Source organism: Danio aesculapii, chromosome 12, assembly GCF_903798145.1.
Source record: "Danio aesculapii chromosome 12, fDanAes4.1, whole genome shotgun sequence".
NCBI classification, from domain to species: domain Eukaryota; kingdom Metazoa; phylum Chordata; class Actinopteri; order Cypriniformes; family Danionidae; genus Danio; species Danio aesculapii.
The window spans coordinates 5,689,601-5,716,699 of record NC_079446.1 but is presented as its reverse complement, the minus strand read 5'-3'; the positions used below and the strand labels follow the sequence as shown (position 1 = coordinate 5,716,699).

Here is a 27,099-nt window from a genome sequence, read left to right as displayed (position 1 = left end):
CTGCACTCCCAATGAAATATTAACATTTATAACCAATCCAAAACCTTATAAAAAATTTAACCCCTATAACTTTATATAAAGTATATAGGCAACTGAGTGACTGATGTTGCTGGTTTGCACAGTTCTGACTTTCATTTTCAAACCATTTGCTAGTTATTTTATTTAAGATCTGTGGTAAACTATCTGCTTCTGCTTTCAGTATGCCAATGAATGTCACGTATGTGGTGTTCAAACTCACACTGCCAGCATTTAACATTGTAAAATAGTGGAAAAAAGAAAATAAAGCACATAATCAACAGCTGAGGTGATCTTCATTGTAGTTTTGGGACGTTTCTGTGAAAATAGTTTATAAAAATAGAAATTTCAGTAAAATGTTCAGTGAAACAAAAGTTTATCTACAGTGAAAATAGGCCTTGCTCTTGTAGCTGCTTCATGAGTTCAAACTAATGCATCCGGATTTCTACCTCCCAATCCATCTCAACATGGATCAACGTTTATCCTTTTCTCATCATCCTGTTTCTCATTACCTTTATTAAAGATGATTATTGAATAATGAATAAAGTTAACACTTGCTTAATATAAGAATGTTCAGTGCATTTGCCTGTCTCTTCATAACTATTTTCAGGAGCCACCAAACTAGGTCACGGAGACCTCGAGTGTAACTGAAAACAACTGTTTCCTTTGTTATTTCTAGGAGTTAATACTATATAAATGTCTAAAGTGAGTTTGCTATTTTTACGGATAATTCATTTAAAGTGATTCTACTTTTTATTCAAGATAGACTTTGTGCAGTAAGGATATTATTACTGCCTGAATGTACATTATTCTTTTTAACCAGTTTTGATAAAGATGGCTGGAAGTACACTCAGCCTTGGGTAAGAAACAGATTGCACTTTAAGTGTGTGTGTGTTATATTTGATTGTAGATCTGTTGCACAGGTCTGGAGTCAGCTCCAAACAGTCAAGTGAATGTCTGACGTTTATGTGCTTAAGATATTGTAGCGTACGCACGCACCCACGTGGAAATTTTCCTAGTCTATCTGCGTTTTAACCAATCAGGTTAGAACACCTATATGTGTGACGCAGTTAATGACGTTATGTGAGAGAATAATTGTTATTGATTTGTGATTGTAAGCGGCCTAGGAACTCATTGTGAGTGTTGAAGCTGGCTTCTGCTAGTGAAACCGCAAACTATCTTCAGTAAACTTTATGTATTTATTTGAATCTCTGACTCCGGCTCCTCTTCATCTGACAGACTGGTCATTCTTTGTGTTAAACTGTAAATAATCCCTACAAAATGAACTGCAATTAAATTGAGATTTTATACACGTAAAGGTTTGCATTGTGATGTGCATCATACTGCCACACATTCCCCATACTAAACTGAAGTATAAATAAGAAACTGTGTCATTATCAACTGACTTCCTCATTGACTCAACGCTCAGTAAGAAGCAAAAAAATGGCCCCATTATGCTGAACTGCAGTGCAAACGTGAGTCAAGGGCCTTAGAGAACAGAGTGAATGAGCGTCACTTGACTGTTGGCCAAAGGCTTTGAAGCAAATTACTAAAGCACATGATTGAACTAATCCTACAGGCTTGTCAAAACCCTCACAGAGTCTCCCAGGCATGCCTCTCTGTTTCCAAACTGGTGACAGGCTGATCATCTGGAAAGACTTTTGAGGTTAAAATTATTCTGAAGCATGGAAAAAAACTGTAGGAATGATTTTAGAAAGAGTGGCAGTATATTATAATCCATTAGGCTCATTCATTCATTTTCTTTTCGGCTTAGTCCCTTTATTAATCTGGGGTTGCCACAGCGGAATGAACCGCCAACTTATCCAGCATATGTTTTAAGCAGCGGATGCCCTTCCAGCTGCAACCCATCACTGGGAAAAATCCATACACACCCATTCACACACATACACTACGGACATTTTTAGCCTACCCATCCATTTGGCTCATGAGTGATTCTGTTCACTCTATAATAAAATATACTAAGTCACTATGTGTTAGAACATTTTATTCTAGGATGTTTTTCCAAAGATATTCCTATAAAACGATCACCTTTGTCTGTTGGGTTTTGAATTGTGCGCTCCTGCATTTCAATACAAAAATGGCCGAATGCAACTCGCCGTGACACAGATTCCTAAGGTCTATGTCTATTGGTGGTTTGTCAAGCTTACTCCCCTGTGTGAAGTAGGACTGCACCATATTCGAAAAATCTGACATTGCAATTGTAACCCAGCTCAAAGCGGGTTGGGTGGTGTAGGACTGGCAGGGAATCGAACCGGTGACTCTTCACATGGGAGTCAGCTGCTCTAACAAGGAGGCTCAAAACAAAGGCCTCCAGTGTCTGTCGCTAGAGCACCTTTCAGAGGTCAGAACAGTGAGGTTTACCTGCATAGCACTTTACTAGCTGGCCTCCGTTACACTCACCCCCCTAATGCCGAGTTCAGACTGCATGATTTTCACGTCACAGATGTTTTCACACTGCATGGCTGTCTGGGTTAGCGTTCTGACGGTGCTGTGTTTACACTGTAGGATGGATCGGCGACAGGAGATTTCACACTGCATGACCTTTAAATAGGAAGAATCGGCAACAACTTTGTCCAAACTACGTCTCACAACCAAATACATGCGAGAAGTGATATGGAAACAATGCAAGGTCACGTAATAAATCTTTCGTTATTAACTACATAGTGGAAAAAGAAGGCTTTAGCTTTAGAAACTGCACTTACTTTGCTCACCTGACTATTGAAGGGAATTAGCATTTCTCCTCAACTTTTTCTACTTTTCGACCCAGTTGTGGTATTGCTCAGATGACACAACAAACAGACACAGTGCTCCTACCAAAGTTACACTACTTTTCCTCCATTTCTTGGGTCCAAATAAACTGATAATGAGCGATTTTAACTTCTCCCTCAACCTCCCGCTGGCCTGCAGATACCTATACTAGTGGATGCTGCTCTCTCATTGGCTGAAGGTAATCGGCGATGTTTTTTTCAACCAGAACACATTTCACACGACATGATTTGAGTCGCTGACAGCTCCAGATATCTCCAGATATCATGCCAAATATCTCATGGGTGTTGGTGATCATCAGCGGTTCGCTCATATCGCGTTGTTGACAGTTTACACTGTGTGATTGTCACTCACGTGAACGAGGACCGATTTGCCTGTGATTTCAGGCATTTGTCTGCGATTTCTCAAAACCTGTCGGCGAGTCAAAATCGGGGCTAAAATCATGCAGTCTGAACTCGGCATAAGCCTCCCTCCCATCATGGTCACGGCACCAATGCAACCCCTACAGGTCCTAAAGCACCCAACCCGCTCCGAGCTGGGATGGAACCGGCGAATCTTCGCATTGGTGTCGGTTGCTCTAACAACGAGGCTAAAGACAAAGGTGTATATATATATATATATATGAGTCTACATCTATCTAAATGAAAAGAGCTATTTAATCCATCTGGTGAAATTGTATTTATATCGTATAGATAGATAGATATATAATATATCTTTATTATATATATATATATATATATATATATATATATATATATATATATATATATATATCTTTAATGTACGATATAAATACAATTTAGATTGATTGGGGTGATTTTGTAAGGGTGTTAATCATCTATAAAAATAATAAACAAATTGCAAGGAAGAATAATTACAATAGAGCAAAAATAAAAGAGGAAAATAAACAGTGTTTTAAGGTTTTCTGGAGAGTCAAACAGCATTCAGGTACAGAAACTTAATATTTAAATGTGGAATGAAACTGTATAGTCTTCATTGTATTTATAATTCAGTAAACTTATTCTTCATTAAAGTTACAGAAAGATAAAGTTTCAGTCTGTTATGGTTATACTTTGCAATGACTCCACAAATCTCAATTGTTGATCAACTACTATCCCAACTCATTGCGTATCCTGCAATGTGACTATTGCGGACACACACACATTGCGATATCGATGCTTAAACAATATATTGCGCAGCCCTAGTGTGAAGCACACTTAGAATTGCACAATATGTCCAAGAAACACTGTAAAGTATTCTTATTATGCACTCCATTAAAACAGATTTATATTATGCCATGGCACAGTGTATGGATATGGAAAAAGTAACATATTTTATTAAAAACAAAATGGATGTATATGAAGAAATATGGAAGCCGTTTAATTACTACATTAACAACAATAATATTGGTCATTTATTACAAGAGGTATAACTAAGTATAGTTTTTTTTATTTTATTTAATTTTTTATTTTCTGTGTGTTTCATTTTGTTTTGTTGGATAATGTAACTTTTATGAGTAAAGTACAGCAATGTATACATGGTTTTTGGGTACCTAGCAATATTTGTTTTGCATTTAAATTTAAGGATGCATTTAAGAGAATTCTGTGCATTTCTATGGGGGAGAAGAGAGGGATGTTCTTTTGTTGGGGTGGGAAATAATTGCGACGAAATGCATTTGTGTTTTTCTGTTACCTGTCTTGCATAAACAAAAACAATAAACACATTGTTAAAAAAAAAAACGGATTTATACAGTCTCGTCTCTATCCCACCTGTGGGTGACCGTCTTCAACAGAGTCCAGAAGACCGGCTGAGGAAGCGCTCCTCGAGATCCTCCCTTGCGCACTTGACCTCCATCAGATCGGATGAACTTGCTCTTGATTCCATGGATGAAAACCGCCTCCAAAGCACAGCACAGCAGGTTTGCTTCCAGATCCTCACTGGTGACCGCCGTGTCTGTGGTGATGTAGCGCTTCTGCAGGGCTTTTAATGTATGTGCGATCTTGCCCTTGATCCACTGCAGGGAACAGAGAGAGAGAAAGTTTTGAATTTATTGCCTTATCAGCTTCTCTGGATATTTCATTCCAAAACCAGATCAAATTTACAACCTTTTATAAATAACACTTTTCTATAATATTAATAATAATAATAATAATAATAATAATAAAATCAAATCACAATAAACAGCAATAAATAATACACAAGATAAAAATCTTAGAGTATAAGGTTGACTTTCGATAAAGATGTAATCATTTTTGAATAATTCCCTTATAAAATATTTCCTTTAAAATCTCTCCAGATAAACATAGTTGTCTGATATAGGGCTGGACAACAATTTGATATCAATATTTATCGCGATAGATTTTTTTCAATAACGGTGATATGATTTTTAAATATTTCGATATAATTTTGCATATATATATATATATACATATATACATATACATATATATGCTATATATATACATATATATATATGAATAAATATATACGGCCACTTCTAGGAAGGTTTCTACACAAAGTTTTATAAAAGAGACCCATGATGATTTCTCATATTTTGCAATACATCAATAAAAAAATCTCCCCATAATAGGTATTGGTTTTATGATAATAATAATAATAAAACTCACTCGACTGCTCCGTGCAGTGAATAAATCTACTAAAGTAGCATGTATGCAATAGAGTTGTGTGTGTATACGAGCTTGTTCACAAAGAAATTTACTGACATCACTTTAAATGCACTTCATAACGTGATTCAGGATTCTGAAACAACTTCCTTTTGCGACCAGATGTGGTTTCATATTAAAAAATGAGGAAGAAATAAAATCTACAGTGATAAATGTTAGGTCAACTAGCATTGCAAAATAAATATATTCATTTCTGTAAAACACCCAGGATGGCTTGATGAACCCAAATAAATCATGAATTGGGACATTTTGTTTGTTTACTGGCTTCATGTTTGACCTTTTTATACTGTTTCTATCTTCTTTTTCCTCAGCTACAGGGAAATGTGACATTTTCTGTAATGCATATGTAGAGTTTTTGTGCAAGTGTGTCCTCTAGTGTTCAGTATGAATGAAACATACAGTTGAAGTCAGAATTATTAGCCCCCCTTTGAATTTTTTTTCTTTTTTAAATATTTCCCAGATGATGTTTAACAGAGCAAGGAAATTTTCACAGTATGTCTGATAATATTTTTTCTTCTGGAGAAAGTCTTATTTGTTTTATTTCGGCAGGAATAAAAGCAGTTTTAAGTTTTTAAAATCCATTTTAAGGTCAAAATTATTAGCCCCTTTAAGCTATATATTTTTCAATAGTCTACAGAACAAACCATCGTTATACAATAGCTTGCCTAACTACCTTAACCTGCCTAGTTAACCTAATTAACCTAGTTAAGCCTTTAAATGTCACTTTAAGCTGTATAGAAGTGTCTTGAAAAATATCTAGTCAAATATTATGTACTGTCATCATGACAAAGATAAAATAAATCAGTTATTAGAAATGAGTTATTAAAACTATCATGTTTAGAAATGTGTTGACAAAAATCTCTCCGTTAAACAGAAATTCGGGGGGGAAATAAACAGGGGGGGGGTAATAATTCAGGGGGGCTAATAATTCTGACTTCAACTGTATATTACATTACACATCCCTATTTTTAGAGTTAAAAAAACAAAAGGAACAAAAAAATAGAAACAGCACTACTTTTCCACTAAATAAATGTATGCTAATGTCATGAAATTAATGTTTAAAAGGCTAAAACATAGCTGTAATTCCCCTTTCCTAACATTATTAATAATTCAAATGGCATTTCATTGGACACAAGCAGAATACAGCTTTGTGTAAAGCATACAGCGCATTCTACCACAAAACAATGTGATGTATTATAAAGTCCACAAGCAGAAATACTAGGAATAATCAATAGTTATTGATTCAATGATACAGCAAGCAGACTCCATTTGGACCAAGTCAAAATCAATAATTTAACCTTAAATACCTCTGTTGTTCAATATCTTGCACAATATTGTACTGTATCACATAAAGTACTTGTTTAGTCTGCCTTAGATTATGTGTTAACTCTTTATAGTATATGTATAGTTAGATTACATTATGTTATAGCCATGTATAGGTTTAGAATTGCTTTTACATCCAGTGTTGGTCATATTAATGTTTATTTATGTAGCACCATGATCCTCAGAGACACATTTCATTCCACTTTATATCCACACGTGTAGCAGAATAACAATAAAACACAACTTGACTAAAGTTTATAGGATTGTTATTTAGAATTGACTATATGATTGATGTATAATCATGACATTTAGGCCAGTGGACTGAATCTATACAAATACAACAAAAGCAACTTGACAGAAGCTGTGGAGTAAGCATTGTGCCGCCTGCTGAGGATCTGAAACAAGAGTGCAGAACGGATATGTTTTGAGCTCTGCCATGTGAATGTGAGCAATACCTACAGACAGACTGTCACCTGATGTCAGCTGACTGACTGGTGCATATGAGCCAAAGCACTGACAAATCAGAGCGCTGGAAATTCAGCATGGCAACTCTTTTGAATAAGTGAAATGACATGTAAACCCCCGGCAGTCATGAAGAAATGAGCAACAAGATGACAACAAACCAAACCACTGAGTGTGTGTTTAAGGGTTGATCATGATAAGCACAAAATCTATGACGAATGAGGAAACTCTGACTACAATTAGATCTATGTGTGTATAAGAAGCACAAAATGCACATAAGAACTTTCACTTTTAATATGGTTCAGAAGACACATAATATATGATGTTCAGAACTTGAAGATAGAGCTGACATGATCAGTTTCGCTTTGAGCTTTCAGATTAAATCATTTAAAAAAATCTAGATTGGAATAGAATTTGAACTGATGAAAAAAAAAGACTTATTTTCAGCAAGATTGGTACATATTGAAAATGTAGGAAGACTAAAGATCTAAATGTATATGCATCTAAAATATCCGCTGATTTATGTATGTGAGAAAATGTGAGGAAAAAGCCAGTGAATTCTGATTTGTTTACAATAACATCATTTTTTATTTATTTAGTAAATCAGTTTAAATATTTCTATTTATAAGCTTAAACAAATAATATGAAAAAATAAAAATAAATGTGGAAAAATAGCAAATAAATTAAGATTTCTTTACAATAACAAACTGATTTATTAGATAAATAAAACTATTTTTATTTGTAAGCTTAAATAAAATAAAATAATTAAATAAAAATAAATAAAGAATAATAAATAGATTAAGAATAATAAATAAATAAATGAATAAAGAATAATAAATGAATAAATGAATAAATAAATAAACAAAGAATAATAAATAAATTAAGAATAATAAATAAATAAAGAATAATAAATAAATAAATAAAGAATAATAAATGAATAAATTAATAAATAAATAAATAAAGAATAATAAATAAATTAAGAATAATAAATAAAGAATAATAAATAAATAATAATAAATAAATTAAGAATAAATAAATAAATAAATAAATAAAAGAATAATAAATAAATTAAGAATAATAAATAAATAAAGAATAATAAATAAATTAAGAATAAATAAATAAATAAATAAAGAATAATAAATAAATTAAGAATAATAAATAAATAAAGAATAATAAATAAATTAAGAATAATAAATAAATAAAGAATAATAAATAAATTAAGAATAAATAAATAAAGAATAATAAATAAATTAAGAATAATAAATAAATAAAGAATAATAAATAAATTAAGAATAATAAATAAATAAAGAATAATAAATAAATTAAGAATAATAAATAAATAAAGAATAATAAATAAATTAAGAATAAATAAATAAAGAATAATAAATAAATTAAGAATAATAAATAAATAAAGAATAATAAATAAATTAAGAATAATAAATAAATAAAGAATAATAATTAAATTAAGAATAATATATAAACAAATAAATAAATAAATAAATAAATAATATTTAGGGTAACCTATGAGTTGAGAGCTTATACTCTAAAAAAACCTAAATTATTTATAACTAGTTTATTTTGCTGCTTTTATCTTCATTTTTTTGGAGGATGAAATGTTTTAAGGATATACGCTATTATGTTATAAATGTTCGAGGAAGAAGACACATGTGTATAAGTATATCGGATCTGTACATTAGAGCTGATAATCAAACATCAAAATGACTTTTTGTACCATTATAAACTCAGAAACTAATTTCCATTAACAAAATTGAAGCCAGATAAAATGAGTGACTGATAACTTTAGAAAAACCACTAACCACATCGGATAGAAAGTGAAACTTGATGTCCAAAAACTATACAACTAATCATCTAATAATGTGTTAATGTATATTTTGAGTCTCTTTAAGCATTTAAAGAATGAATTCAAAATTAAGTGCATAGACGGTGAATTTAAGTGAATTTAGGCAGACAGCAAAAAAAATCAGATATGTCCATAATACTGAATCAATGCATTAAGTTTGCATTGTAGTGTAAATGCAGCTACTTTTCAATTCAATTCATCTTTATTTCTATAGTGCTTTTACGATGTAGATTGTGTCAAAACAGCTTAACATAGAAGTTCTAGTAAATTAAAACTGCGTCAGTTTTTTACTGAACCCGAAGAGTTTTATTTACATAGCCTTTGTCTTGCTTCAGTTCTGTACTTGATCTTTAAAATATATAAAGTGCTATATGATTGCTGTTAACAGCAGGTCTTAAGCATATAAAGAGGAAATAGCCAGAGAGAAAAGCATAGCTCTTGTGCAGACACTTTTTAAATGAATGCAAAGTCGTCAGGTTTCCATTCTGTATGTGTGGTCTGACAGCTTCAAGACAACATGCAAACTCTTTTCAATTCATTTGCATAAAAGTAATAGCGTCAAATTCCTCACAGGTTTCTGTTGGTCTCAATGTCTTTTTGCAATCAATTGAAGCTTTAATCATGGAATATGTACTATCACAATGTTGACCTAAGCTGAAAAAAAGATTACTTTCATTTCATTCTTTCAATTTCCTAAGGCTTAGTTCCTTTATTCATCAGGGGTTGCCACAGCAGAATGAACCGCCAAATTATCCAGCATATGTTCTACACAGCGGATGCACTTCCAGCTGCAACCCAGTACTGGGAAACCCCAATACACTCATTCACACATACACCACGGACAATTTAGCTTATTCAATTCACCTATAGCGCATGTGTTTGTACTGTGGGGGCAATCAGAGCACGCGGAGGTAACCCACGGCAACACATGGAGAACATGCAAACTCCACGCAGAAATGCTAACTGACCCAGCTGGGACTCAAACCAGCGACTAACCACTGCTAACCACTGAGCCACAGTGTAAACATTATGAAATACAAGAGATAACACTTTACAATAAAGTCTCAATAGTAAAAAGTAAATAGATTCAAATCAACAGCAAGAAAAAGCCAGAATTATTACAGATACGATGTCAATATTAAAGAAAATAATAATAATATCTTAATAATAATTAATAGCTATTAACACCCAATTAATAAAACAATTATGAAGGGAAATCAGATTACGACTAGGCTTGGGCAGTAATACGGTATACCGCGGGATCTAAAAATAGCAACGGTATCAGTTTCAATACCGTTATACCATCATAAACAATGCACTTATGTAGGAGACAAGTATAAAATAGTAAATATTATTTATTTAATGCCAAAAAATATGGGGTTCCATTTGTGCCAAAATTCCCTTGCCTGCTTTCTGCTTTGTACTTCGCATTTGTCTTCGTCTACTCTCATTGCCCACATGTTCAGGAAAATCAGCATTATTGACGTACATGTTGTCTGTTGGTGTCGTCTTAATCTGTCGTCCTGTCTGTTTTTCTCTGTTTTGTACTGTCATATTCTATGGAGTATTCTGTCATCTGATCTGTTGTCCTTATTGTTGTCTTTTCATCTTTACTGTCATCCTTACTGTTGTATATGCTGTCGCCCTTATGGTCGTCTGTTCTGTCATCCTAACCGCCATCTTTGCTGACATTTGTTCTGTCGTCTATGCTGTCGTTTATACTGTCATTCTTACTGTCATCTATGCTGTCATTACCATCATCTATGCTGCCATCCATGCTGCAGTTTATTCTGTCATCCTTGTGGTCGTTTACTGTCATCCTTACTTTCTCCAGAAGAAAAAATATTATCAGACATACTGTGAAAATTTCCTTGCTCTGTTAAACATAATTTGGGAAATATTTGAATGTGAAGAGAAAATTCACAGAAGGGCGAATAATTTTGACTTTAACTGTATATTGAGTTATCGAATATCTGCAAGTCTCTAATAAGCAACTCAATGTAAATGTACTGGAAGTTTCCCTGAACAGACCTAGCTTCCCGCAAGTGAAATGAGCTCCATCTAGAACCTGCTCAGCAAGCTTTCAATAGTTGCCATCAATGACCATGTAACGTTCCCAAAATGAAATCAAAAAGATGAGGAAGTAACAAACCTGTTTAACATCTTTAGCGTCTGGGCCGCTCTCAGGTGTTTGGGTGGCCAGCATGGCTCCTCTAGCTGTGATTATTCCCACTTCACGCGCTGCAAAACAGACAGACAAATCCAAATAGAGGAAATCAGGAGCATTGCAACAATCTGTTTCAGTCAGTGTAACTCATGCGGTGTCTAAACACTGTAACATTCCCATTGCATATCACTTTCAAATTTCAGAAGTTTCAAAATCTATAACTTTTACTTGATTTGGTCAAAAGAGTACTTCTGTTTTAACCCAAAGTGCAAGATGTGATGAATAAAAACAGAGGCGTTTTTCACAAATTTGTACATAGAGGTAAAACTTTCCCTCAGAACACATAAACAAAATGAAATATAAACATAAAATCACTCAGCAGGTACATTAAACCTTGATTACAGCTCAAATGTATTACTATTTCATTATGTTCATGGTTGTTTTTGCCTCATTGACTTCCATTGTGATGACATTTTTTGATTGAAAAGCCATGACAGCATATAATCATGCATTCTTAACTGTTGGTGGATTTCCCTGTTAGGAAGAGGTAAAACGTGTCATTTTTACTGTTGATCATCAGTTGGCAGCATTAACCCTTTAGATAGGCCTGTGCAAAAAACACTTTCTGGCTTTTAAATGGAGTTCTATGGAGTAACTCAGCAGATTTGTGTGCATAAATAAACTTACTATGTTTACTCTGTTCTGAGAGCTGCTTATTTTGATCAAGATAAGTGCCAAAGGTCTCTCACACAGACACAAAATATCATTATAATGGACGTCAATAGGGCAAAAACTACCACGAACATAACAAGTTTAGTAAATTTGCCCAGAGTGTATTGTTGAATTTTAAGTTTTCAAAGCATTTTTCCCAAAATATGTGTCAAAATAAGATTTGTCACCAAAAATCATTGCATTTGCTGAAACACAGAGAAAGTGCCAAATTAAAGCTCAAAAGAGTGGATGAAAACATCCAAAACAGCACACAAGGGTTAAGAAATGCTCATGCTTGTCCTTGATATTAAGATCTGCTTTCAGAGATTCGATCACAAACAGTCAACCAAGACAAATCCCAGGAGAGCACTTGTGTTTTACACTGTATGGTTCAGATTTCATCAAGGCTCTTCCCTCTCATTTCATCATGCTCTAATTGACTTTAGAGAAAGCACTCAGTGTAACACACGGTGTTAGGTAAGCAGTTAGTTAATGATTCATTAATTAATAAATCTTAATGATTTGTCAGTACTGTATGTAAAAATGCTTTTCAGATTACTTCGTCTAAAATGTAACTTAATTACTCAATAAGTAATTCTTGACTCGGTACTAAAAATCCATATACATCTTTATGAATAGCCAATAAAACTTAGGACCTTTTAGTTATATTGACTAAAACACTAACACTTAAAAAATGTTTAACCAGGTACATATTGTACACTGATTCTGAAGCATGTGCAATTTTTCAACTTTCGCTACTTCATTACTAAAAATGCAATTATTCAGCAAAATATGAAACAATCATAACAAGAAACAATAGCATATATTTACAGCCTTCTGATCTGCTTGGAAGATCAAGCAAGAACCAGTGAGGTTTGGTTTTGGTCATCGATCAGGCGGAGGTTCTGTTTCGATTTACAGATAAATGTATATTCATGAATACAAGATCAAGCAAGATCTTAGCATAACAAGACAACAATTTCTCTGCTTCTCTTGCAAAAGTGTAGAATATTCAGTATGTACAATATTTAATACAAGAATAAGTAACTGTAATTAAATTACTTTAAAATGAAAAGTACTTTTTCAGCAAATAAGTAATATAGTTACAGTAACAAGTTACTTTGTAAGTAATCACACCCAACACTGCACACGAGCACTGCTGAATAAACAAAGATTACATCATGATGAACAAATACAAAAACAGATGCGATGCCAACTATTTTTTATCATCAAATAGGCTGGACTACACATGATGGAAGTCCGGCCAGAAGAGTGTTGCAATCGTCCAGCTTAGACATGCAATAGTTTCTGGATGCAGCCTTTAAGATGCAAGCTGAGATTGCATCACTCAGTGATGCAATGTCAGACACAATGCACTCAAATGGAGCGAGTGACGTCACTGTGAGGGGTAGGGTTAGGGGTGGGGTTAAGTGAGCCCATTAAAAAGCATTGGATGCAGCTCAGATTGCAATGCACCAAGTTTGCATCCAGACCCCTATCTAGACATGATAAGAGTCTGAAAAATATTTAGGAAATGTAGTTCCTAAATATCAGCTGGTCATTAAAGATCACGCACAGACAACAAATGTATGAATACCTTGTTTTAGTGTACTCTCTCGATAATGGTCACCATTTCAGGCAGAAGATGCTAGATTGTGGTCTTTTCCAGCTGTTTGAACGTATTTTACTATGAGCATTTACACTATAAATGCAATACAGTCAAATGTGTGTTTGGCTACTCTTAAACTAGTCAAATGTGGGAAAAAACTGAAACATTTACTTGTATTTACATATGCATTATTCAGTATATGAATCTAAATAGTAAATAGGGGCTTCAGTCACTCTTTATCTTTGTAAAAGGGTAACACTTTATAATAAAGTCTTATTAAATAAATTAAGATTAACTAAAGGGTAAAAATTCAAATGCTGTCATCGCTTGCTCACGCTCATGTGTTCCCAAATCAACAGCACTCAATATTTGACCCAATGTTGGGCAATTATGACAACTTACCTATCATTTTTATAGTCCATTATTCATCTTCAGAAAACAACATGTTTTTAGCACCTATTTTTGTACCTCCACTGCAAATCTTTTCACTCGAAATTAAGATATATCAATATGTCACGTCTTCTGAAGAGATTTAATTTAGTCTTTGTATTCACGAATACACATTTATCTGTAAATCTAAACAGAAGCTCCGCCTGATCAATGGCCAAAACCAAACCTCACTCATTCCTGCTTGATCTTCCACGAGCAGATCAGAAGGCTGTAAATATAGTTTGTTGATCACTGTCTATATGCAAATGAAAGCATCGATCTAATCAGTTCACCATCTTTGTTTCATCAGACGGCTCCCATTAAACGGCTCAATCAATCAGATTTTACTTTTCGACTTTCTTGTTAAAACATGTCTCAGCCCTCCCCAATCAATAATCCAAGACACTTTTTAAACATGTAGATGAAATGCTTTTGTGGTGGTTTTGTCAAATTACACATAAAAACCTGCTGATTTAACTGTCAACTTATTGATTGATTGATTGATTGATTGATTGATTGATTGATTGATTGATTGATTGATTGATTGATTGATTGATTGATGGTGCTAAAATCCCTGCATGTTCACATAATACAAGAGATTTAAATGAAGCTCATTAAAACACAATAAGCAGAAGAATAAAAGTGTGTATGATAAACTGACAGTCTTTGTTTAAGTGTCAAATAGTGGAAGTGATACACACATTCCTGCCAGTTTCCTCTTCAGATGGATTTCCAGTCACAAGTCAGTGAAGTACATGCACAAGTCGACATTTTCATTTCACATTAAATTAGGCATCCTTTGTTCATCATATTTACATGTGGTTCTACTGATAAATACATGTGCTTATAGAACAATTTCATCCAAAACTGAAAATTCTGTCAGCATTTACCTACACTTCACTTACCACAAAATCGTTTGACTTTCTTATGTGGAACATAAAAGAGGATATTTTGAGAAATGTTTGGAAACTTGGCATCTATTGACTTCAACAATATTGGTTTTTCCTTCTACGTGTGTCAGTGGTTACCAGTTTTTAACATTCTTTAAAATATCGTTTATGTTCAACAGAAAAATAAACTCCAAAAGGTTTAAAACCACTTGAGGGAGAGTAAATAGTGACTAAAAGTTTATTTTTGAGTGAACTACCCTTTTAATAACATTGAAATGCTTGTTTTGCAGGTTGAAATCTTAAAGTTTTATTTTAAATAACTGCTAAGGCTGATAATCTGATATTTACTGAGCTTAAAGAGACTTAATTAAATAAATAGAGGTAAAGTTGGTTTCATATTCGCACATTAGTTATTTTAAAAGTCTCTATATTGTTTACCATGTTACTTTGAATATTCGATCGGAATAAGCATGCAAGTATGACTTCAAAACAACATTAACACTATCTAATTGACTGTGAACAATGTTGTACTTTGATAATCATTGGCTGCTAATATGATTTCCCTATTTAGAATTTGCAAAGAATATTTTTCTGAAATTATATTATTAAGCAGAAAGTCTGAATATCCGAATATAAAACCAAATTTACCTCTATATTAAATAAAGCTACTCTTTCATGACTTTTTCTTAATACTTCGAAATTAAAAGTTATACTTTGAAAACAAATTTATATCCATAATCAATTGTTTTGCTACACAGAATATTGATTTCAATAACAAAAACACACATAAAATTATGTACTCGAAAAACATAATTTAAACTATAAAACAACTTAAATGAATAAATAACTCAAAGTTAAGTGTCCAAAAACATTACATTACATTGAGTAAGAACATAATTTACCTAATTTGAGCTTTTGGAATTATACAACTAAAAGGTATAATCAATGTATTTATTAAGGTAAAGTTGGTTTTATATTCGCACATTTCTTCAGTTAACGTTCCCTATATTATTTACTACGCTAATTTGAATACAGGGTCTGAAATCACAAGTAAATATGGCTTGAAAATAACATTAGCACTATTTATTTGATTATGAACAATGCTGTACTTTGATATTCATCGGCTGCTAATATGATTTCACCATTTAGACTTTGAAAATAATCCTATTCTGATATGATATTATTAAGGAGAAAGTCTGAATGTGCGAAAATAAAACCAACTTAAAGAGGTAAAGTTGGTTTTATATTCGCACATTGGTTCATTTAGAAGTCTCTATATCGTTTACCATGTTACTTTGAATATTCGGTCAGAATTAGCATGCAAGTGTGACTTCAAAACAACATTAACACTATCTAATTGACTGTGAACAATGTTGTACTTTGATAGTCGTTTGCAGCTAATATGATTTCCCTATTTAGAATTTGCAAAGAATAATTTTCTGAAATCATATTATTAAGGAGAATGTATAAATATCTGAATATAAAACTAACTTTACCTCAATGATGTATTTGACTCATAACCAAATACATCTATTATCAGGCATTGTCAACCTCATTAACCACATAAAATTCAGGACAGGTCAGAATAACACCACAGCCCACCCAAAAACATTGTTTATACTGAATAAACTGTGATTTTTGCCCTTGACATGAGTTAAGAAACATATAAACGCCTTAAATGAAACACAAACCTTTTAAAGGTCCATTTTAAACGTTCAGATTGTGTAACAACATTGTGGTAACCTAATGTTGGTTTTATATTCGCACATTCACACTTTCTCCTAAATAATATAACTTCAGAATTGTTTTGTTTGCACATTCAAAATAAGGAATTCATATTAGCAGCCAACAACTATTAAAGTACACGTTAAGGTAAACTAAACTCAATGAAATAGTGCTAATGTTGTTTTGAAGTCATCTTCACATGCTATTTCAGACTGAATATTTAAAGTTGCGTGTTAAACAATACAAGGAGCGGATATAAAACCATCTTTATCTCTGTGAAAAAACAGAGACATTGGAAACGTTGTTAATGCAGTGAACTCGACTCACCATGTCTGTTCTGCGTCGATGTGTCGCGGGTTCCTCTGAACTCCTACGCGCTCATCGTGGCTCTCGTGTTTTCTTTCCTTTTACTGAAGCGACATGAGCTCGAGTCGTGTGATATCTGTCACTCGTTTGCTGATCCAGGAAAAACAGAAGCGCAAAGGAGGTACAGATGTGATCAGATCAGCTGACGCGAAATGCAGCATGGGAAATGAACGCATGGTTCATCTTGTTCCTGTTGACGAGCTGTGCGATTGCGCAAACCGTGCGCAGCATTGATTGTACTGAGACGGGGAACAGCCATAAGCACAGAGTAAAGTCTAAATGGGATACAGCTGCGGATACTCACATCAATATAGCATTAATTTTGTGACACTGTACAAACGCAATTAATATTTGTACATAACTGTGAGTATTAGGTTGGGGTAGACGTTAATAAAAAACAATTTAAGAGGTAATTTAATAAATAATACGAAGAATATTCGGTGTAATACATTACTGTGACGGTTGGGTTTATGGTTGGGGTAGACGCTACTAAAATACAATTTAACGGGTAATTTAATAAATAATATGATGAATATTCGGTGTAATGACTGGTTTTTCATTACTGTGAGGGTTGGTATTAGGGTTGGCGTAGGGGTAGACGTTAATAAAATTAAATTAATAGGTAAATTAATAAATATTTTCGCTTCGTTAGCCTCCGTTCGCGGCTGTATCCCTTCCAAAAACCAGTCGTGTGATGTGTTATGGTTGTTGCTAGAAATAATGTACCCTCAAACTCACAGCAGTGTAAAAATATTAATTATTTTGTACAGTGTCACAAATATTATGCCACATTGATTTATCCGCAGCTGTATCTCATCTAGAACTTTACCAACACTTTACATCAACCAACAATCAGTATAGTTTACAAAGCAGAAAAATTAAACTAAAGAGAAAACAGTCTAATTAAAAAGGGAAAATTAGCATAAGAAAATTATGGTTATTATGCAATTCTTTTGTAAAGTTTAGAATAGGCGGCCTATTTCACAAAGTAACCTCTAATGTATAGTATCTGCTTAAAAAAGCGAAATAAATTAAAATAACTGAATCCTAAAAATAAAGACTTAAAGGGACAGAATGCTGTCTTTATACAGGTAGATTTTCAATGCCATGCTATTTATTGATTGATTGATTTATTTATTTAGCTTACCTTTGTAGTTCTTCTTAAACTTCTTGTTTCTTTTTATTTATTTTTTTTTTATCGCAGAGAACACAAAACAATAAAAATGATAAGTCATTGAAGAAACTAAGTCAAAATCAATTAAAAAGACATAAATTTAACAGGGGATATTTTTGTTTAGACTATGTGAAATTTAGCCGTTAGAATAAAGGCTTATTATAATCATCATCATCATCATCATCATCATCATCATCATCGGTCATATTTTTGCCTCGCATTGCATCATGCCGTTTAGGTCTACTTATTGCAAATATAAAAAAATGCTTTAGGCTATTAATACAACTTCATTCATTAAAAAAATAATTAAGCTCGCGGTCTTAGTGTTTTATTATATTGTTGTAACAATTATTAATAATGTAGCCTAATAATTAATAAGCATTCGATGATGAAATGGATTATCATAGCCTGTGTCGTCACCGCAATGCGACGTCACTAGCTTTCGATTTCACATTCTCAGGCTCGGCTCGGAATTTCTTTCCCACATTTTTCTACTGTAAGATTCAAAGTTGACACTCACACAAAGACCCATATACTTTCTTTAAACCAGGAATGTGAAAACAAATACATTAATAAATCAACCAGAAAGAATAAACAAACTTCATGCTCAATATTCATGCATTAATAGCCTTTTGTAATGACATTAAAGTTATAATACGGTTCTCCAAAACAGAGCTGAATGTTATTTCTGAAATAATAACCAACTACTACTACTTTACTATTATTATTATTATTATTATTATTATTATTATTATTATTATTATTATTATTATTATTAGTATTAATAATAATAATAACAATAATAATAATAATAAACAGTATATCACTATTACTACTACTCATTATTATTATTATTATTGTTAGTCCTATTTCTGTTATTATTGTATAATTATTATAACTATAATAATATAGGCTATACATAAAATAAAAAAGAATAATGACAATAACAATTATGATAATGGTAAGCTAATAAAACATTAAGAATAATATTAATTCTTCTTCTTCTTTTTTTTCTTTTTATGCCTATTTTATTTTCTCAGCCTGTCATCATTATTGTTATTGCATTATTGTTTTTTATTTAAATATTAATAGACATTGTGTACATGCAATATTTTAACTAATGATTAAAACTAACCATTTACAATAAGGTTGTATTAGTTAATGTTAGTTAATGTATTTACTAACATAAACAATGAACAACAGATTTATTACAGTATTAATACAACTTTGCTAACATTATTTATTGATGATAAAGTTGTTCATTTTTAGCGCATGTTAGTGCATTAACTAATGTTAACAAGCTTGAGTTTATACTTTAATAAGACATTAGTAAATGTTGAATTGCGATTAATAAAGTATATCAACTAGCATTAATTAATGCGACCTTATTGTAAAGTGTGACCATGATACATCTATAGAAGTGGAAAATCCGTTTTTGCCTTAAATATTAATGTCCACTATTGTACACTAATATTGGTTGATTTTTGAAAACTATAATGTATATATCATTATTTCTGTAGGCTATATATGAAATATACAGTACAGGCTAGGAATTTCAGCTGTGCTTTCCCACAATAGCTCTTGCGCAACAGTATACACCTGCGAAAGGTGCGCTAATTGGAAAGTGAAAATTCAGGGCTGAAATGCCGACATATAAAACGCGGACAGAATGCAGGAGCAAAAAAAGAAATCATCCAACATCAGACAATAACAAAAACAGCCAGAGCTTCAGCGAAAACCCAGCAGCGGAATCAGCGGATCCACCTGTGGCTTCGAGCGTCTATAAGCATTTTATCTGATAGAGCGGGATGAAGGTGTTTGCGGCTGCGCAGTTCTGTGTGCTCCTGTCGGTCAGTTTCAGCTCTGTGCTGGGCTGCCGCTGGGTCAAACACAAACTTCAGCATCATCACGGGATCTCTCTGGATCTCCTCAGGAGGATGGTGAGTTTGAACGTTTTTTAAAGGGATAGTTCATCCAAAACTGAAAAGCCTGGCATCATTTACTCACCATTGTGACCTTTAACTTGTCACAAACCAGTTAAAAATTCAGTATTTTGTCGAACACAACAGATGATATTCTGGAGAAAGCTGGACCTGTTTTGTGTTCAGCAGAAAAATAAGAATAATCATAAAAATTGAAAGTTCTAGACTTTAATGATTTTCCCCCTGTTGAACACAAAACCAGATATTCTGAAAATGCTTTCGTCAAAATATTTCATTTTGAATTCAATAGAAAAAAATAATTAATAAAAGTTTAGAGGGGCGTCGCGGTGGCGCAGTGGGTAGCACGATCGCCTCACAGCAAGAAGGTCGCTAGTTCAAGCCCCGGCTGGGCCTGTTAGCATTTCTGTGTTTCTGGAGTATCTCCCCGTGTTGGCGTGGGTTTCCTCCGGGTGCTCCGGTTTCCCCCACAAGTCCAAAAACATGGGGCATAGGTGAATTGGGTAAGCTAAATTGTACGTAAAATGGCCGTGATTTTCAACGGTAAAACACTGCTACAGTACAAATCCATAACCTGGTTAATAGAAAGTTTCCTTAATATATACGGCGAAGAACCGTAAATTGAGCTCTCTGTTTAGCACATCACTTTTTATGCTTTTTGTTGACATTACTATGGATCTTTTTAGTTGTTTCCCCATCAGTGATGTACATTAGAGATTTATGTTACATCTAATGTTGATAAACAATGTTTATTTCATGACTTTAATTTTATGCGTGTTACCATATGGTGTTTAGTAGCTGTGTGAATGACTCTGATCACCTTCTATTAACTTGTATTTTATTACTGCTTGTGGGACAAGTTGTATGTGATGAGCATTAAATCACTATGTAACTTGCCTATCTCACCACCACCTGGATATGGCTGTGCTAACATGTCTAACTGAGTTACAGAAGATGTGTATTTGTTGGTATTTCAAAATACAGACATATTACATCTATAAGTGAAATACTGTAGTTTACTGTAAAAACGAGAAATTACTTTTACGGTTTGTACCGTATTTTTAATGGTGAAACCACTGCTGCTGTTCTTTTACCGTAAATTTTACGAATTGATTTTTTACAGTGTATGAGTGTGTATGGATCTATGGTATGGATGTTGCCCAGTGATGGGTTGCAGCTGGAAGGGCATCCGCTGCGTAAAAACATGTGCTGGATAAGTTGGCAGTTCTTTCCGCTGTGGCGACCTCAGATTAATAAAGGGACTAAGCCGAAAGGAAAATGAATGAATGAATGAATGAAAATGTATTATTTAATCAAACAGCTGGACACATTCTAATGTGAGTCTTAAAGGGGTAGTTCACACAAAAATTAAAATGACTCATTATTTACTCTCCCTCAAGTGGTTCCAAACCTTTATGAGTTTCTTTTCTTCTCCTGAGCAAAAGAAGATATTCTGAAGAATGTCAAAAATGGTAACCATTGACCTCCACATAAAGATCAAATATACAAATCAACAGTTACCAGTTTCCAACATTCTTCAAAATACCTTTGTGGAAGACCCGACTGAGAGGAAACTCAGAACAGAACAAGTGAAGCACGAGAAAATTATTTTTAAAATATATTTTTCAGTGATCAACGCAGTTAATAGCCAACAAAATTAATAATTTAAAGGGGATGCTGAATAGTTCACACCATCAGCATGCAGATCTCATTAAATCTGTTCCTGTTTATTTTAGGGAGAAAAAATCCATGATGACAATGAGGACATCAACCCCATCCCATATGACCTGATCAATAACCACAGGATGGCAGAGGTCAATCACGCATATATTTTACACAGAAAGATTCCCTAATATGTGATGCATTTAAAATAAATTGTTTGTTTTTTTGTTGAATTAAATGAACTTTTCTAGTCATCTCAGTCAAACTGACTAAAAATATTAAGTTAAACTTTGGATTACTTAAAAAATATAGTCGACAGCTGATTAACCTACAGTATGAGTTAAAGTAACCTAAAAACATTTGCAGTCATGACTTTTTGTCATATTTTTTACAGTGAAATGACTGATATATTCATCATCGGTCTATTTCTATTCTTCTACAGCCTGAGAAGCAGATCCAGTTCGTCATTCAGGCTCTGGTGGAAATCACTGCCCTCTTCGACGATTCACTTGTTCCCTGGGATGCTAAAAAAATGGATGATTTCCTAAACATCATGCATGAGGAGATCGATGGACTGCGCTCATGTGTGAGTATTTACAGATTCATCGAAAATTATTAGTCCTCATATATGAGTTTTACTTTTGTTTTTCAAATATTTCCCATAAGCTGAAGATTTTTCTTTTTTAAACAGAATTTCTTTTATATAATTTCTAATAACTGATTTATTTTATCTTTGCATTATGACAGCACATAATATCCGACTAGTTCTTTTGCAAGATACTAGCATTCAGCTTAAAGTGACATTTAAAGGCTTAACTAATCAGGTTAACTAGGAAAGTTAGGTTAATTAAGCAAGTTATTGGACAAACGTCGGTTTATAAATAAGTAAAATAACTAAAACAAACGAAAAGATATAAGACTTTCTCCATAAGAAAAATATAATAAGAAACACTGTGAAAAAATTCACTGTTTCACTCAATTCCTCAATCTGTTAAGGAATTAAACAGGAGGGCTAATATGTGTGTCTTCATGTACAATTGAAGTCAGAATGATTAGCCCCCCTTTGAATCTTTTTTTCTTTTTAAAATATTTCCCAAATGATGTTTAACAGAGCAAGGAAATTTTCACAGTATGTCTGATAATATTTTTTCTTCCGGAGAAAGTCTTAATTGTTTTATTTCGGCTAGAATAAAAGCAGTTTTTAATTTTTTATGAACCATTTTAAGGTCAATATTATAAGCCCCTTTAGGCTATATATATTTTCCGATAGTCTACAGAACAAACCATCATTATACAATAACTTGCCTAATTACCCTAACCTGCCTAGTTAACCTAATTAACCTAGTTAAGCCTTTAAATGTCACTTTAAGCTGTATAGAAGTGTCTTGAAAAATATCTAGTCAAATATTATTTACTGTCATCATGGCAAAGACAAAATAAATCAGTTATTAGAGATGAGTTATTAAAACTATTATGTTTACAATTGTGTTGAAAACATCTACTCTCCGTAAACAGAAATTGGGGGAAAAAGTAAACCGGGGGGTTAATAATTCTGGCAGGCTAATAATTCTGACTTCAACTGTACATGTGCATAATATCATCAATAGTCAGAAATAATCATTCATCTTGTTTCTCGATGCAGGGCTCTTACAAAATGAAGAGGAACAAGAAGCTGCATCTGTATTTTAACAGGCTGAGAAGAATGACAGAGCTGAACACGGTGAGACTCTAATATTAACAGATCACCCTTCATCTGCAGTGCATATGAGCAAACATGAGCAAAGAAGGGTGTAAAAAATACCATTATTGTTTAGCCTTTTGGTCTCCTGGAGATGTTTGAGTTCGTTTTTGAATGAGAGTATAGAGACAAACTCTTTCAGACAGTTTGTGGTGATGTTGAAGATGCAATTTTGGAGAATTTCCGACCCATTATCCTTAGCAGATCTCCAACTGTGATTATTGAACAGTTTTTGTCAATGTTTGACAGAGCAAGGACATTTTCACAGTATGTCTGATAATATTTTTTCTTCTGGAGAAAGTCTTATTTGTTTTATTTCGGCAAGAATGAAAGCAGATTTTAAGTTTTTAAAAGCCATTTAAGGTCAAAATTATTAGCCCCTTTAAGCTATTTTTTTCCGATAATCTACAGAACAAACCATCGTTATACAATAACTTGCCTAATTACCCTAATCTGCCTGGTTAACCTAATTAACCTAGTTAAGCCTTTAAATGTCACTTTAAGCTGTATAGAAGTGTCTTGAAAAATATCTAGGCAAATATTATTCACTGTCATCATGGCAAAGATAAAAGAAATCAGTTATTAGAGATGAGTTATTAAAACTATCATGTTTAGAAATGTGTTGAAGAAATCTGCTCTCCGTTAAACAGAAATTGGGGGGGAAATATAAACAGGGGGGCTAATAATTCTGACTTCAACTGTAGTTTGAACAAGCAACAAAAATAATTTTTTGAGCGCACTCCTATGAAACAAGAGATAATGGTTGAACAATTTCCTGTTCCTCAATGGTTTGCTGCTACAAAAACGTCAAATATAAATAGGAAAACACTTATATTTTACTCGCATGAATCCATAAGGGTGCTAATAATCACAACACACTATTGATCTAATATGCGTTTTTTTTGTTGTTGTTTTTTGATATTAGATTTGCAACTGTTTGTTCTTCATGAGTTTTGTTGTTTTGAGTAAAAGATCACAAGGTTAAACAATGAAGACATGTTTTTTTCGCAGCCTTCTTCTCATATGTAGTGCAGTGGCTCTGTATTTAACTGATTTGTCGTGTTCCTCTTTCAGGATGGAGGCAGAAGCTGGGAGATGGTCAGAAAACGAGTGATCAGTTTGATGAATCAGCTGCACTCCTTCTCCTTCCAAACTCATGTTTAAAACAGGAGCTTCCCTTTATTTACAGAAGGATTTAAAGCATTTCAGTGTTGTTAATCAGTGCCGACACTTCTCTTTGTTATCACTCTTTTATGTGACGCATTAATGTCTGACAGTGAGTTATGTACTTGAAAAAGATGATTTATTATAATATTATATAAAAAAGATTATATTTAAGATAACTTAATTCTTGATTTATCATTATTTATTTATTTATTAATGTCAAATCTCTTTAAGCTGTGATTGTGTGTACTATTTATTGCATATTTTTGGTGATTTCATTTATTTATTTATTTATTAATGTCAAATTGAGCTGTGATTGTTTGTACTATTATTCCATATTTGTTGTGCTTTATTTTATCATTATTAATTAATTAATTAATGTCAAACTTAAATGAGCTGGGTTGGTTTGTACTATTTAATACAATTTTTTATGCTTTCGTTTATTTATTTATTTATTTATTTATTTATTTATTTATTTATTTATTTATTTATTTATTTATTTATTTATTTATTTATTTATGTCAAATATTTTTGAGCTGTAATTGTTTGTATTATTATTCCATAATTGTTGTGGTTTAATTTATCATTATTTATTTATTTATTTATTTATTTATTTATTTATTTATTTATTTATTTATTTATGTCAAATTTAAATGACCTGGGTTGGTTTGTACTATTTATTACAATTTTATTTATTTATTTATTTATTATTTATTATTTATTTGTTTATTTATTTATTTATTTATTCATTCATTCATTTATTTATGTCAAATATTTTTGAGCTGTAATTGTTTGTATTATTATTCCATAATTGTTGTGCTTTAATTTATCATTATTTATTTATTTATTTATTTATTTATTGATTTATTTATTTATGTCAAATTTAAATGAGCTGGGTTGGTTTGTACTATTTATTACAATTTTATTTATTTATTTATTTATTTGTTTATTTATTTATTTATTTATTCATTCATTCATTTATTTATGTCAAATATTTTTGAGCTGTAATTGTTTGTATTATTATTCCATAATTGTTGTGCTTTAATTTATCATTATTTATTATTTATTTATTTATTTATTTATTTATTTATTTATGTCAAATTTAAATAAGCTGAATTGGTTTGTACTATTTATTACTATTTATTTATTTATTTATTTATTTATTTATGTCAAATTTAAATGAGCTGGGTTGGTTTGTACTATTTATTACATATTTTTGGTGCTTTCAGTTATTTATTTATTAATTAATGTCAATTTTTTTTTAGCTGTGATTGTATTATTTATATCATTGCATATTTGTGGTGCTTTTATACTCATTTAATTATTTATTTTTCATTATTTATTTATTCATGTCAAATGTCTGCACTTCGGCTGACTGCATTGAATGAAAAATGTACAATTATTAATTTTTGTATTTTTTGATTCCAATAAAACTTGAATATTTTTATATTTTCTGTTGTTTTCATTATGAAAAATAATGTTGTTAGTATGGCGGCAGGCGAAGGCTGACATATGACATTTCACTCAATGTATTGTTTAAGTTTTTTCATTTTAATTAAGGTTATAATATATTTATTAATTTGTAATGCAATATTTGTCTATAATTGAACAAGCTATGTTGCTCAGTTTTTAAAATTTTTTATTTTTAAATTAGTATACTGTTAATAAATGTTTAATATATAGTCAGCTATTGGACTAATTAAGAGACCACTTGAAAATGTTGTTTCTCAAGGTGTGTTTGAGCAAAATTTACTTGCTTATTCATTTCATTCAGTAGGCCTGATAACATTTGTTCCAAATATCAAAGAACAAAATTATCATTTACAGGATTATTTATTTATTCATTTATTTATTATGTAATTTAGCAGAATATGACAATTAGTCGAAATAATTATTAATTTCTTGTGATTAAAAATCATTGTTATTACAACAAATATTTCTTAACTCTTTTGAATTGGCATTGTGTTGTATTGGTGTATAAATGAATATAAACGGTCTGAAAACATGGCTCATTTTAAGTTTGACCAGTTCTGATTTTATGATCTAAATTATAGCGTTTTATTTTAAATTTAGAAGAAATGGCATCAGTACTTTAAAGAACCAAACTATTAATTAGAAATTTAACATTTTTGGCTCTTGATTTTTTCCATAGCTGATGTATAGGCTAACAATTATTATTCAATGTATTTATAAAACTAGATTAACTGTGATATTACAGTTTCAGGGTTTACATAGTGAAACAAATAAACTATTCAACTTTTCACTCATAAAAATGGCTATACACATCACCAAACTTTACACTATACACATCACCAAAAGTCATTCAGCACAAACAAACAAACAAACAAACAAACGAGCTCAAAATATCAAACATGTTTGATCAAATCACAGC

General features: G+C 32.1%; 2 protein-coding genes across 2 annotated transcripts in view; one reads left to right on the top strand and one right to left on the bottom strand.

The window, feature by feature from the left end:
• The window catches only part of plekhm1 (pleckstrin homology domain containing, family M (with RUN domain) member 1), a 39,666-nt gene extending 22,491 nt beyond the window's left edge, over positions 1-17,175 (bottom strand). Inside the window, exons 1-3 of the mRNA XM_056469410.1 lie at positions 16,991-17,175; positions 11,285-11,373; positions 4,572-4,816 (exon numbers count right to left, since the gene is read on the bottom strand). Of these exons, the coding sequence (XP_056325385.1) occupies positions 4,572-4,816; positions 11,285-11,338 (299 nt within the window). The 5' untranslated portion in view covers positions 11,339-11,373; positions 16,991-17,175. The remainder of the gene's footprint in view (positions 1-4,571; positions 4,817-11,284; positions 11,374-16,990) is intronic.
• A 2,836-nt stretch (positions 17,176-20,011) lies between these two features.
• ifnphi4 (interferon phi 4) lies at positions 20,012-24,707 on the top strand. The gene is made up of 5 exons (XM_056468874.1): positions 20,012-20,143; positions 21,880-21,957; positions 22,248-22,391; positions 23,448-23,525; positions 24,618-24,707. Exons 1-5 carry the CDS (start codon positions 20,012-20,014, stop codon positions 24,705-24,707), a joined length of 522 nt encoding a protein of 173 aa, XP_056324849.1.
• The last annotated feature ends 2,392 nt before the right edge of the window (positions 24,708-27,099 follow it).